This window comes from Onthophagus taurus, chromosome 8 (assembly GCF_036711975.1).
Source record: "Onthophagus taurus isolate NC chromosome 8, IU_Otau_3.0, whole genome shotgun sequence".
NCBI classification, from domain to species: domain Eukaryota; kingdom Metazoa; phylum Arthropoda; class Insecta; order Coleoptera; family Scarabaeidae; genus Onthophagus; species Onthophagus taurus.
In genome coordinates this window covers 958,272-971,861 of record NC_091973.1, presented here as the reverse complement: position 1 = coordinate 971,861, position 13,590 = coordinate 958,272, and the positions used below count along the sequence as shown (strand labels likewise).

General features: G+C 35.6%; 1 protein-coding gene and 1 pseudogene across 1 annotated transcript; both read left to right on the top strand.

Annotated features, from left to right (window-relative positions):
- The first annotated feature begins 4,663 nt into the window (after nucleotides 1-4,663).
- Nucleotides 4,664-10,909, top strand: LOC111414552 (serine/threonine-protein kinase SRPK-like). The gene is made up of 6 exons (XM_071198525.1): nucleotides 4,664-5,206; nucleotides 5,273-5,494; nucleotides 5,550-5,835; nucleotides 5,892-6,054; nucleotides 6,106-6,615; nucleotides 9,917-10,909. Exons 1-6 carry the CDS (start codon nucleotides 4,929-4,931, stop codon nucleotides 10,111-10,113), a joined length of 1,656 nt encoding a protein of 551 aa, XP_071054626.1. The 5' UTR covers nucleotides 4,664-4,928; the 3' UTR covers nucleotides 10,114-10,909.
- A 251-nt stretch (nucleotides 10,910-11,160) lies between these two features.
- On the top strand, nucleotides 11,161-12,784 carry LOC111414547 (inactive selenide, water dikinase-like protein; annotated as a pseudogene).
- The last annotated feature ends 806 nt before the right edge of the window (nucleotides 12,785-13,590 follow it).

Sequence of the window (13,590 nt, the reverse complement as noted above, 5' to 3'; positions counted from 1 at the left end):
TATTACATTTCAATATGTAACAAAATTTAATTAAAACATGGAATTTGATATCACGAGATATATGATTCTGAATAAATTAAAGTTTTTTTAAGATATTTCAGTAAATCAAATTTTATATAAGGAATAATTTCGTCTCAAATCGCCGAGGTCGCTTGCGGGCGAGGCGCTAGATCTTGCAAGGTTGACGATTTTGTGTTGATATATCAAAACTAGCGCCTCGCCCGCAAGCGATTTCGGCGGTTTGAGGATAAAAGTCGTCTTATTAGAGAGTGTATATCTTAACCAAGATATATAAGGAACGATTTCGCATCAAATCGCCGAGGTCGCTTGCGGGCGAGGCGCTAGATCTTGCAAGGTTGACGATTTTGTGGTGATATATCAAAACTAGCGCCTCGCCCGCAAGCGATCTCGGCGGTTTGAGGATAAAAATCGTCTTATTGGAGAGTGTATATCTTAACTAAGATATATAAGGAACGATTTCGCCTCAAATCGCCGAGGTCGCTTGCGGGCGAGGCGCTAGATCTTGCAAGGTTGACGATTTTGTGGTGATATATCAAAACTAGCACCTCGCCCGCAAGCGATCTCGGCGGTTTGAGGATAAAAATCGTCTTATTGGAGAGTGTATATCTTAACTAAGATATATAAGGAACGATTTCGCCTCAAATCGCCGAGGTCGCTTGCGGGCGAGGTGCTAAATCCTCCAAAGTTGATGATTTCGTATTGATATATCAAATCTAGCGCCTCGCCCGCAAGCGACCTCGGCGGTTTGAGGACAAAAATCGTCTTATTGGAGAGTGTATATCTTAACCAAGATATATAAGGAACGATTTCGCCTCAAATCGCCGAGGTCGCTTGCGGGCGAGGCGCTAGATCTTATAAAGTTGACGATTTTGTGTTGATATATTAAAACTAGCGCCTCGCCCGCAAGCGATCTCGGCGGTTTGAGGATAAAAATCGTCTTATTGGAGAGTGTATATCTTAACCAAGATATATAAGGAACGATTTCGCGTCAAATCGCCGAGGTCGCTTGCGGGCGAGGCGCTAGATCTTGCAAGGTTGACGATTTTGTGGTGATATATCAAAACTAGCGCCTCGCCCGCAAGCGATCTCGGCGGTTTGAGAACAAAAATCGTCTTAATGGAGAGTGTATATCTTAACCAAGATATACAAGGAACGATTTCGCCTCAAATCGCCGAGGTCGCTTGCGGGCGAGGTGCTAAATCCTCCAAAGTTGATGATTTCGTATTGATATATCAATTCTAGCGCCTCGCCCGCAAGCGACCTCGGCGGTTTGAGGATAAAAATCGTCTTATAGGAGAGTGTATATCTTAACCAAGATATATAAGGAACGATTTCGCCTCAAATCGCCGAGGTCGCTTGCGGGCGAGGCGCTAGATCTTGCAAGGTTGACGATTTTGTGGTGATATATCAAAACTAGCGCCTCGCCCGCAAGCGATCTCGGCGGTTTGAGGATAAAAATCGTCTTATTGGAGAGTGTATATCTTAACTAAGATATATAAGGAACGATTTCGCCTCAAATCGCCGAGGTCGCTTGCGGGCGAGGCGCTAGATCTTGCAAGGTTGACGATTTTGTGGTGATATATCAAAACTAGCACCTCGCCCGCAAGCGATCTCGGCGGTTTGAGGATAAAAATCGTCTTATTGGAGAGTGTATATCTTAACTAAGATATATAAGGAACGATTTCGCCGCAAATCGCCGAGGTCGCTTGCGGGCGAGGCGCTAGATCTTGCAAGGTTGACGATTTTGTGGTGATATATCAAAACTAGCGCCTCGCCCGCAAGCGATCTCGGCGGTTTGAGGATAAAAATCGTCTTATTGGAGAGTGTATATCTTAACCAAGATATCTAAGGAACGATTTCGCCTCAAATCGCCGAAGTCGCTTGCGGGCGAGGCGCTAGATCTTGCAAGGTTGACGATTTTGTGTTGATATATCAAATCTAACGCCTCGCCCGCAAGCGACCTCGGCGGTTTGAGGATAAAAATCGTCTTATAGGAGAGTGTATATCTTAACCAAGATATATAAGGAACGATTTCGCCTCAAATCGCCGAGGTCGCTTGCGGGCGAGGCGCTAGATCTTGCAAAGTTGACGATTTTGTGTTGATATATTAAAACTAGCGCCTCGCCCGCAAGCAATTTCGGCGGTTTGAGGATAAAAATCGTCTTATTGGAGAGTGTATATCTTAACCAAGATATATAAGGAACGATTTCTCCTCAAATCGCCGAGGTCGCTTGCGGGCGAGGCGCTAGATCTTGCAAAGTTAACGATTTTGTGTTGATATATCAAATCCAGCGCCTCGCCCGCAAGCGATCTCGGCAATTTGAGGGTAAATGTCTTCTTATAAGAGAGTTTATATTTCTACCGAGGTATGTAAGGAACGATTTCGCCTCAAATCGCCGAAGTCGCTTGCGGGCGAGGTGCTAAATCCTCCAAAGTTGATGATTTCGTATTGATATATCAAATCTAGCGCCTCGCCCGCAAGCGACCTCGGCGGTTTGAGGACAAAAATCGTCTTATTGGAGAGTGTATATCTTAACCAAGATATACAAGGAACGATTTCGCCTCAAATCGCCGAGGTCGCTTGCGGGCGAGGCGCTAGATCTTGCAAGGTTGACGATTTTGTGGTGATATATCAAAACTAGCGCCTCGCCCGCAAGCGATCTCGGCGGTTTGAGGACAAAAATCGTCTTATTGGAGAGTGTATATCTTAACCAAAATATACAAGGAACGATTTCGCCTCAAACCGCCGAGGTCGCTTGCGGGCGAGGCGCTAGATCTTGCAAGGTTGACGATTTTGTGTTGATATATCAAATCTAGCGCCTCGCCCGCAAGCGACCTCGGCGATTTGAGGATAAAAATCGTCTTATTGGAGAGTGTATATCTTAACCAAGATATATAAGGAACGATTTCGCCTCAAATCGCCGAGGTCGCTTGCGGGCGAGGTGCTAAATCCTCCAAAGTTGATGATTTCGTATTGATATATCAAATCTAGCGCCTCGCCCGCAAGCGACCTCGGCGGTTTGAGGATAAAAATCGTCTTATTGGAGAGTGTATATCTTAACCAAGATATATAAGGAACGATTTCGCCTCAAATCGCCGAGGTCGCTTGCGGGCGAGGCGCTAGATCTTGTAAGGTTGACGATTTTGTGGTGATATATCAAAACTAGCGCCTCGCCCGCAAGCGACCTCGGCGGTTTGAGGATAAAAATCGTCTTATTGGAGAGTGTATATCTTAACCAAGATATATAAGGAACGATTTCGCCTCAAATCGCCGAGGTCGCTTGCGGGCGAGGCGCTAGATCTTGCAAGGTTGACGATTTTGTGGTGATATATCAAATCTAGCGCCTCGCCCGCAAGCGACCTCGGCGGTTTGAGGATGAAAATCGTCTTATTGGAGAGTGTATATCTTAACCCAGATATATAAGGAACGATTTCAGCCGTTCTTCAAACGGATACAATTTTTGTTGTGGTTGACTCATAGATAATTGTTAACAACATCTTCTTCTCCATTAGTTGGTGACTAAGCAAAATTTTATTAAAAGAATGTAAATGTGTAAAAAAATATATTGATTTTAATCAGACCCACTAACAAAAGAAAGAATTTGAAAAAACTTTTTATATAAATTTTTTGTAAAGTAGTTTTTAATAACGCAATTCGCGTAATAAAAGAGATACGATGTTTTTTTTTAATAAAAATAAATTAAATAAATGCGTATTTCGTAAATCAATTTAATTCCTAAGTTAAGAGGTCGAATATCGAACGGTTTCTGGACAATGTTCTACCAGACGCATGCGTCGGTGTGAAAAAAGGGCTCGAATATTACAGTCCTGTGTGACCCACGACGCCCTTCGCAATACCTATGTCGCGAGGCGAGACACATTGTGACAAAACCGGTGTCCCATTGCCATTATGACCGATCGGTTGGGCGTCTCTGGAGATAAACGCCGAGATCCAGCGAGAGCGCTTTCGGTAGGAGAATTTTTTCGGACGGTACTTCGACCGGAAACGCCATCATCCTGGCTCCGGAAGTCCCCAGCAGCCTTCAGCCGGCCGGCCGAGGCGCCCCCTCGAGATCGACCAGTCGCGATGGTGTCGAGAACAATCACCAACAAAATATTGACAATACCCTTCTTCTTCGAGCGAAAACAACAACCGGAGGAGATCAAACGACGAATCTCGACGAACTCGGAACGGGAAATCTGGTCGAAAATCGCAACCGCGATGATGATGATGAGTTCATTTCGAGAAGGTGCAGAACTAATTACGATCGTTCGGGTACCGAATTTGGGTACAAAGAATATTCTAAAAGAAAATTGGCTGCTGACACAATTTCTACTGATTATCTTTCTTTATCTCTTTCACCTGTCGAAAGGCACAAACAATTACCTTTCGATTCTAGTAGAACATTACGGTAAGTTTAATAATTAAATATTTTTCAAAGATTTTTGTTAATTTTTATAAGATTTTTTTTTTATTTTGAAGTAAAGAGTAAGAAAAAAGATAGATATATAACGTTTTACTATTGGTGTTTTATTTTAACCGGGTGGCGATAATCGTCGGTTGAAAATTATTTCTGAGTTCGTCCGAATCCGCGGTGTCGGTAGGCTAATAGTTGAACGTGTGCCAAAAATGTTTGTTTTTAAATTTCGCGCGAAAACTCTTTGAACAAAAGACGTTCCCGGTATAGTCGGCCGAGATCCGGTTGCGTTTGCGCAAAAACAATACTTCTCAGTTCAAATTCGAGGTGCACTTTGTAGTTTCCATTTAATCGGAAAAATCATTTTTACATCGTCCCAATAAAACTTGGCATTGATAGTGTTACCGGCTATTATTGGGTTTTATAAATATAAAATAGTGTTTTGTGTGCGTCTGCGATAGAGGGGTCTGCGTGTTGTCTTTCAAAAAAATGGAAGATCTAGTATGCTCAAATCAAACAATTGACAAACAACCCACCGCGGTACAGTTTGTCATTGAGTACGGCAACCACGCATCCCTTGTGATTTATTTTATCTGTTTCCTAATCCTAATTCTCTTCATCAATTATTCCAAGAAAATGGAAAAGGATCGCGAACCTTTCGCTTTTTCACCAGATCTTCCACTTCCCCCTATTCCAAAACCCAGAACACTAAAACCAAAGTTGCAGAAACCAAAGGTTTCTAAATCATGCAGTCCCATCATGCTTAGGTGAATCACTTACTTATTCAATTCTTAATTTAAATAAATGTATTAACTAAATCGCTGTATTTCCAGATCTGAACCATCAAAAGCCATCGAGCACCTCAGTGCCGAAGATTTACAAGTTCTTGCCGGAGCTGATGAATTTGTCGAACAAGAAAGCGCCACCGATTACTGTTATGGTGGTTACAAACCAATTAAGGTAGGAGAAGAACTGGTTGAACGTTATGCCGTGATTAGAAAACTTGGATATGGACACTTTTCCACAGTTTGGTTATGCCGAGACATAAAAACTAGGTATACACAATAAGATTACAATTAATTAAACAATTAATTTTTTGATTTATTTTAGTGCGGAATCTCAATATGTAGCAATTAAGATTGTAAAATCAGCGGAAATGTTCAATTGCGTTGCCCAAGATGAAATCAAATTGTTACGTAGCATTAAATCGGCCGATCCAAACCACGCCGGCTATAAACACATCATACAAATGCTCGACTACTTTCAGGTGATGAGCATCAACGGATATCACACCTGCATATCCTTTGAACTGATGGGACCATCTCTGTTACACCTTTTGATACAAAGCGACTATTGCGGCATTCATTTACCCGGAGTTCAAAACATTCTAATTCAAGTACTTAATTATTTCATTGTTTTAATTTCATTTAATTTTTTTTTAATTATTTGTAGGTTCTTAAAGGCATGGTTTATTTGCACAAAATCTGTAAAATAATCCACACGGACATTAAACCCGAGAATATTCTAATTAAAGTTAAGGACCAGTATATTCGAAATTTGGTTGAAACAAGTACTAGATATACTGAATTAGGTGTTCAAATGCCACGAACATATGGTAAGATTATTTTAATGAAAATATTTTTTATGTACTTAATTAATTTCTTAGTAAGTGCTGAAGCTTGGGAAAATTATGTGTATTGTCGACCATTACAAGAATTTAATGATAACCAAGAAACGGAACCGACGATACCGCGGCCTAGAGCACGTTCAATTCGTAATGAATCAATAAAAAACGAAGATGGTATCCAAGAAAAAACGCAACGATCACCAGTGATGCGAGGACCTATGTACATATCGTCGAATATTGAGGTGAAAATCGCTGATTTAGGCAACGCCTGTTGGGACGATCATCATTTCGCCACTAACATTCAAACGAAACAATATCGAGCTTTGGAAGTTATTTTGGACGCTGGGTACAGCTTTCCCGCGGATATTTGGTCCGTTGGTTGTTTGGCCTTCGAGTTAGCTACCGGAGAATATTTATTTAATCCGCGGAGAACTAGCAATATCAGCTCCACGGAAGATCACATTTTATTAATATGTGAATTACTTGGCGGAATTCCGAAATATATTGCCCAAAAAGGAAATAATTCTAATCGATTTTTTGATAGCGAAGGTAATTGATTTATTTTATTTTCACACTGTGTGGCTACCTCACTATGTGTCATTTTTAATAAATCATAATAGTGGCATTTATGACATAATTCAAAAATCTACCTAGAAATTCTTTTGGTCTAACAACTAATTTTATACATATTTACATTAAATCTAATAGTTTATTCATTTTGATGGGTATCTAATATTCTATTATATTCTACATAATAGCCAACACGCTATTAGAATGTCTAAAACTTTCGTTACTTTTATCATCATCCATTTTTACTATTATTACTAGTTATTTCATTTATTAACGTGATTTCTGATGTACAGGGTGGGCAAATTTGGGTGTTATTATTATTAGGCTATCTCAAAAACGATAAGAGATATGAAAAAAGTAGGTGCCATGTCCCAGTCTCTTTTTCCTAGACTAATCCAATCCCGCAAAGACAAATTTCAGCGATTTCAAAAAATGCTCATATACAGGGTGGTTCAGTTTTTAATCGGGAAACTTTACTAGGACGTAGTACTTGCCAAAATAACAAAAGTTTTTGATATAAACATAGGGTCGCAACTCTTTTGTTTTCGAGCTATGAGCTACTGGTTAATATCTTATTTTCAACCATACCTTAAACTTCCCCAGCTCTCTCTAAGGAGATGAAATTCACAACCCCTTTGATTTTTTTATAACAACTTCTTAACACCATGGAATATTAACATCAAAAAATATGGTTTGTATAGCTTATTCATTATTGGTACTTTTTTATCTCTTTAGTTTTTTCCTTAAAGATAATAGTTTTAGCGTAAAAAAATAAAATATGTTAAATTGTACTGTAAAGTACAAAAATTATTAATAACCAGCAATAATTATGAGGATTCACTGTAAATGAAACTTACAAGTTCTCAGAGCCAACTTTTAGAATAATTTTAGCTAAACATGGCGGCACATAGCGGTACACGGCACGATATTTTATTTTTTTACACGGAAACTATTAACTTTAAGGAAAATACTAAAGAGACAAAAAAGTACCACTAAAGAATGAGCTTTACAACCCATATTTTTTTATGTTAATATTCCACAGCGTTAAAAAGTTATTATAAAAAAAATCAAGGGGGTGATGAATTTCATCCCCTTAGAGGGCGCTGCGGAAGTTTAAGGTATGCTTGAAAATAAGGTCTTAACCAGTAATACATACGTACAAAGTTTCAAATTCTACGGTTTACTTACAGCCGAAATACAAAACAAAATGTAAATTTTTTTCTCTACTTTAATCGCTCATAGCTCGAAAACAAATGAGTTGCGACCCTATGTTTATATAAAAAATTTGTGTTATTTTGGCAAGTACTACATCCTAGTAAAGTTTCCCGATTAAAAACTGAACCACCCTGTATACATATACAGGGCGTATCTGAATGACTGCAACAAACTTCAAGGGGTGATTCTTTAGTGAATTTTAAGGGTACTTTCATATATGAACCATGGGCGACTTCGGCTCCCCTAAGGAGCTGCACCCCTCCAAAAATGGCGGAAAATTTTGGTTTAATTTTTTTTTCTCGAAAACCATAAACGCTAGGAAAATGAAATTTAGGGAATATGTTTAACTCATAATAGGGCACGTTTTGATGCTATTTGGACTTTCAACCTACCCTTCTAAACTACTAAACGTAACCACCCAGTTCAATTTATGCCTAGATTTTTTTTATGAAGATGATAAATGCATTGGAAAAATTTCAGTTAGATAGGTAAAACTATTCTAAAACTTTTTTATCTCTTTGAAGTTCTTTGAAAATTTAATAATTTCTGAGAAAAAAAATAATTAAGCAACTAACTGTTAACCTGTAGGGTTGTTAATCGAAAGTTGGAATGAATTTTTAATGAAAAAACCTTAGTAGGCTTTGCAATCTTTGTCAGAAATATTTTTGACGTTTAAATGTCAGTGGTTTTCTTACTATTGTTATTATTTTATTTAAAATTTTGAGCGCAAATGCTTGAAAAACTTGAATCAAAAATTAATTTGAAAAACAATAATAATAGTAAGAAAAACATTGACATTTAAACGTCAAAAATATTTGACAAAACTTTTGATCGACAATCCCGTTGTTTAACGGGCAGTGTTTGCTTTATTATTTTTTTTCTCAAAAATTAGTCGTTTTTGGGAAAATTTTAGAGAGACAAAAAAGTTTTAGGATACTTTCATCTATCTATGTAAAATTTTTCTAATGTATTTATCATCTGCATACAACAAATTTTAGCAAAAATGTAAAGGGGGTGGTTACGTTTAGTAGTTTAGAAGGGTAGGATGAACGTACAAATAGGGTCAAACCGTGCCCTATTATGAGTTAAACATATTCCCCAAATTTCATTTTGTTAGCGTTTATGGTTTTTGAGAAAAAAAAATTTAACCAAAATTTTCCGCCATTTTTGGAGGGGCGTAGCTCCCCAGGGGGGGCGAAGTCGCCCATGGTTCATATATGAAAGTACCCATAAAATTCACTAAAGAATCACCCCTGTATATGACTATACTGCCATGATGCCTATACTGCCTGCTATGAATATACTGCCTATTTTAACTAAAATCTCTACATTGATGCATCTGGGAGCAAAAATGTTACAGAGCATTATGTTAAGGGCACAATTTGCTACAACTTTTATTGTATAAGTTTTTCTGTATACCGATTTTTTTTAACACTCTTCTAATTTCCATATTTTTGAAAAATTCTCTACATTGATGCATCTGGGAGCAAAAGTGTTGATGAGCAATGTGTTAAAGGTACAATTTGCTACACTTTTTGTTGTAAAAGTTTTTCTGTATTATGCTCCGGATACCGATTTTTTTTAACACTATTCTAATTTTTATATTTTCTACTATTTTGAGAGCATATTTTTAGCTTTCCAATGATGTATGACGGTGTTTCAATGGAAAGTCTGCTCCCAATTTATGATCTCTAATCTTCCTCTATCTCACCCAACTTCAAAAGAAAAGATTGCTGATATCAAAAAACTTCTAAATCTTATGTTTGGGCAAAACTGGGAAAATACTACTGAAGATTGTATTCATTGATACCAAACTGTTCTAACCTTACAAGCAGTAAGTTTAGTAGAAGAAAATGACACGCTCTGTTTAATGACCGTTTAGTTCCTGAAGTTATTGTTCATATTTATTTAAATATAAATATTTTTTAATAAACAAACTTTACCAACTAGATAATGGTATAAAATCAAGTTTATTCGGTCATTTACTGTCCATACCCGCCTACTATAATTAATATTTTTAAATTAATTTAATAAATGATATTTAATGAAATAATTTTTTTTGCAGGTACATTAAGCTGTTTTAATACATCACAATTACGTATATGGAAAACGGAAGATGTATTAGTAGATAAATACAAATGGAAAAGGGTGGATGCGATTCCATTTGCCGCTTTAATCGATGCAATGATCGAGCCGGATCCGGAATTACGTTTGACTGCGGAAAATGCGTTATCGTCGGAATGGTTAATCATGAAGCCATAGTTAAGAAATGAAATAAAGTCAAACTATCATCTTATTATTAACAAAAAAAAGCAATCACATTATATTGGCACACCAAGTCTTTTCATTTTGAAAACGTCCACTCAGTAAAAATGAATTGTACCTAGTTATAACTTTCGTATAAAAAAATGGGGTTGGGGAATAGATTGTGGGAGTATTAGTGTTGTTGTTGAATGAAAATGGACGTTTTTAAAATGTTCTATATCGATGTAAAAATAAGCTTAGAGGTGGCTAGTGATTTTTGAATTTTTCAAAAAATCTAGGTGTTTTTAAAGAAAGGAATATTATAACCTAACTGCCGAAAAGTGAGAATATATATATAATATATATAAAAATGTGTTGAATGTGTTGAAGTTCAAAGTTTTATGTTTTTTGTTATTTGAATTTATTGATCTATTCTAGATTATTATAAGTCTATTTATCAGTTTATCGTTTTTTCGTTGTTACATTGTCATGATTTTTAAGAGTTCATATGTGATATAAATTCGTGGGTTTTAATCCGATCCTTAAAAAAATGTATGGGTTACGTTTAGCGCGTTCAGCCTACAAACACTACGCTACGTTAACATTCGTAATAAATATTGTAAACTTTGAATAAAAGCAAACGTGACTGGGGTAGTACTAAAACGATTTTAGGAAAATTTTGTATAACAAAGCTACAAAATATCCTACTTTCAAACATACCAATATTAGAAGACTGAGTTAAAAAACGACTACTCATTATGATTTTTTTCTAATAAAACTCTTTCAAAAAAAAAAATAAATAAATAAACCAAAAGCTATTTTTTTATTTTTAGAATTAAGGACCTCAATTTAAATTAACTATATTCTATTTATAAATAGTATTACCAAAAAGTCCTTGACATTTCCTTACATCTATTTTAAAACGTTCCCCATCACCACATAAAAATCTTAAAATTTTAATTTTTTTAATACATTTTTTCCCATTCAATAATAACAAATACTATTAAAAATACTCAAGGTCGTCAAAAAAAAACAGTTTGATTCAACACGATTAAATCACATTCACACCGAATTAGACATTCAGTTGACGCCATCTATTATCTACGTGGGGTATTCAAGCGATAATAACAAACCCAACCTAATAAATTTGTAACATCTGTTATCTTCGCGTATGTTCATTGCGTAACGTAGTGTGAGAAAGAATGGAAACGTTTAAGCAATTTTTACCTGAAGAATATGGTTTGGAAAAAGATTTCCGGTTGACTAAGTTCTCCGACTTGCGTGGATGAGGCTGTAAAGTACCGCAGGAAGTCTTAACGGACTTTTTGGCGGGAATCAATACTGATTCAAATTTAGTTACAGACACTAAGATAGGTAATAATAAAATTTAGCGGTCTTAAGAGACATACTAAACCCGTTAGTTTAATAAAAATATACAACATCCTCATACTGAATCACAATTAAAATTAGAACTAACACTAGTATTAATTAAAAGTTGTTATTTTTTAGGTATAGGTTTAGATTCGTGTTTAATTCCATTACGTGATGGTTTATCATTAGTTCAATCCGTCGATTTTTTTTATCCCTTAATTGATGATCCTTACATGATGGGTAAAATAACTTGCGCGAACGTTTTAAGTGATGTATACGCCACAGGAGTCCACGAAATTGATTCTTTAACTATGTTAATTTCTGTTTGTGAGCAAATGTCGGAAAAAGTACGCGATGTAATCATGCCGCTGATTATTAATGGATTTAAGGATAATGCAAAATCAGTTGGGTTAAAAATTTCGATTCAAACAGCTTGGATTAATCCTTGGTGTATAATTGGGGGCGTTGCGACTTCAGTTTGTACAGAAAAAGAATACATAAAGTAATTAAATCCCATTAAATAGTTAACAAATTAATCATAATTTTTTTAGTCCTTTAAATTCGGAAATTGGTGATGTGTTGGTTTTAACGAAACCATTAGGCGCCCAAATATCTTGCAACGCAATGCGTTGGTCGGAAAATCCCGAGCGATGGAAAAAAATCGAAAGCGTTGTGAGTTTAGAAGAAGTTAAATCAGCTTATAATCACGCCATTTTATCGATGGCTCGATTAAATAAAAACGGTAATGACTCAAAAGTACTTTAACATCAATTTAGACATTTTTTTTAGCTTCATTATTAATGCACAAATACAAAGCACATTGTTCAACTGACGTGACTGGTTTTGGATTGTTAGGTCACGCGATGAATTTGGCTAAACATCAAAAGAATCGAGTTAAATTCGTAATAAATACAATTCCAGTTATTAAGAATGTAACAAAAATCGCTGAAGTAACCGGCACAAAACTGAAATTTATGAAGGGACTCACACCGGAAACTTCTGGTGGGTTATTAGTTTCAATATCTAAAGATGTCGCCGAAGATTATATCGCAGAGTTGAAAAAGCTTGATGGATGGGATGCTTGGGTTATCGGCGAAGTAGAAAAAGGAGAAAATACTGCTATGGTTGTGGAAAATCCAAAAATTATTGAAGTTGAACTCAATTTATAATTCATTTATAATTTAGTGTCTGTAATTTAAATTCACTCGATCTTGAGGATGACTAAAATCAAGGAAAGTTCGTTGGAATTGTTGATTTTATGATAAAAGACGAGTGAATTATTATTTTTTTAAGATAAATAAAAAACATTCCTTATTTATTTTCCTTTTAAATAATTATATTTTTTTATATATTTAATATCATAGATACAAATATTTTTGTTATAATAATTAAGAAACATACAGTTTTTTTTTGTTGTCATTTCAGAAGTAAAATTAAACTATCACAATTAGTATAATTTATATACATACACGTATAATCTTGAAATACATATACATGTAGTGGTATGTATTAGCCATTTTTTTCGAAGCCTATTCGAAGTATACCGTCCGTAAATGATCGAAGCGAGATAGAGAGAGAGCTTGTTTTCTTAACGGAAATTTTAAAAAGTTAACAAGTTTTTTTTATTAAAAATATTTAATAATTCGATCAAATTTTTTACGGGCCGTGAGAGTGACATTTTTTTGTTTCCTTTTGGGATATGTGAAGATGGTATTTTTTGTTGTTTCTTATTTTTTAGAACGAATAAGATAAAAAATGCAACGAGATAGGAACAAAGTCTCAACTATAAGAACAACAAATCTCTTTTTAAATAAATTATTTACAGTTTTCAATTTTTTCTATACATAAACATACATACAGCGTTTATACATATATATTTATAAAAATAATAATTTTTTTTTCCCATTTTTTTTTATTTTTCAAAAATTACTTGAGCAGTTTAATAGAACTAATTTTTTTTATTAAAAAAGTAACGTTAACATCTCGGCGGGAAATCAATTCAAATTTTAATGTTAATTTATTTTGCCTTATTCACTAAATGACGGTCAACATTTTTATGTGGTGTTTTAGTATCACGATTTTTCCATCTAAAGGCTCGTTTTGTGGATTTTCGAGATTTTTAGA

Coding starts and splice junctions, on each gene's coding strand:
- LOC111414552 (XM_071198525.1), top strand. CDS start 4,929: ATGGAAGATCTAGTATGCTCAAATCAAACAATTGACAAACAACCCACC. Junction 5,495..5,549: donor TGCCGAGACATAAAAACTAG/GTATACACAATA, acceptor GATTTATTTTAG/TGCGGAATCTCAATATGTAG. Junction 6,616..9,916: donor TCGATTTTTTGATAGCGAAG/GTAATTGATTTA, acceptor TTTTTTTTGCAG/GTACATTAAGCTGTTTTAAT.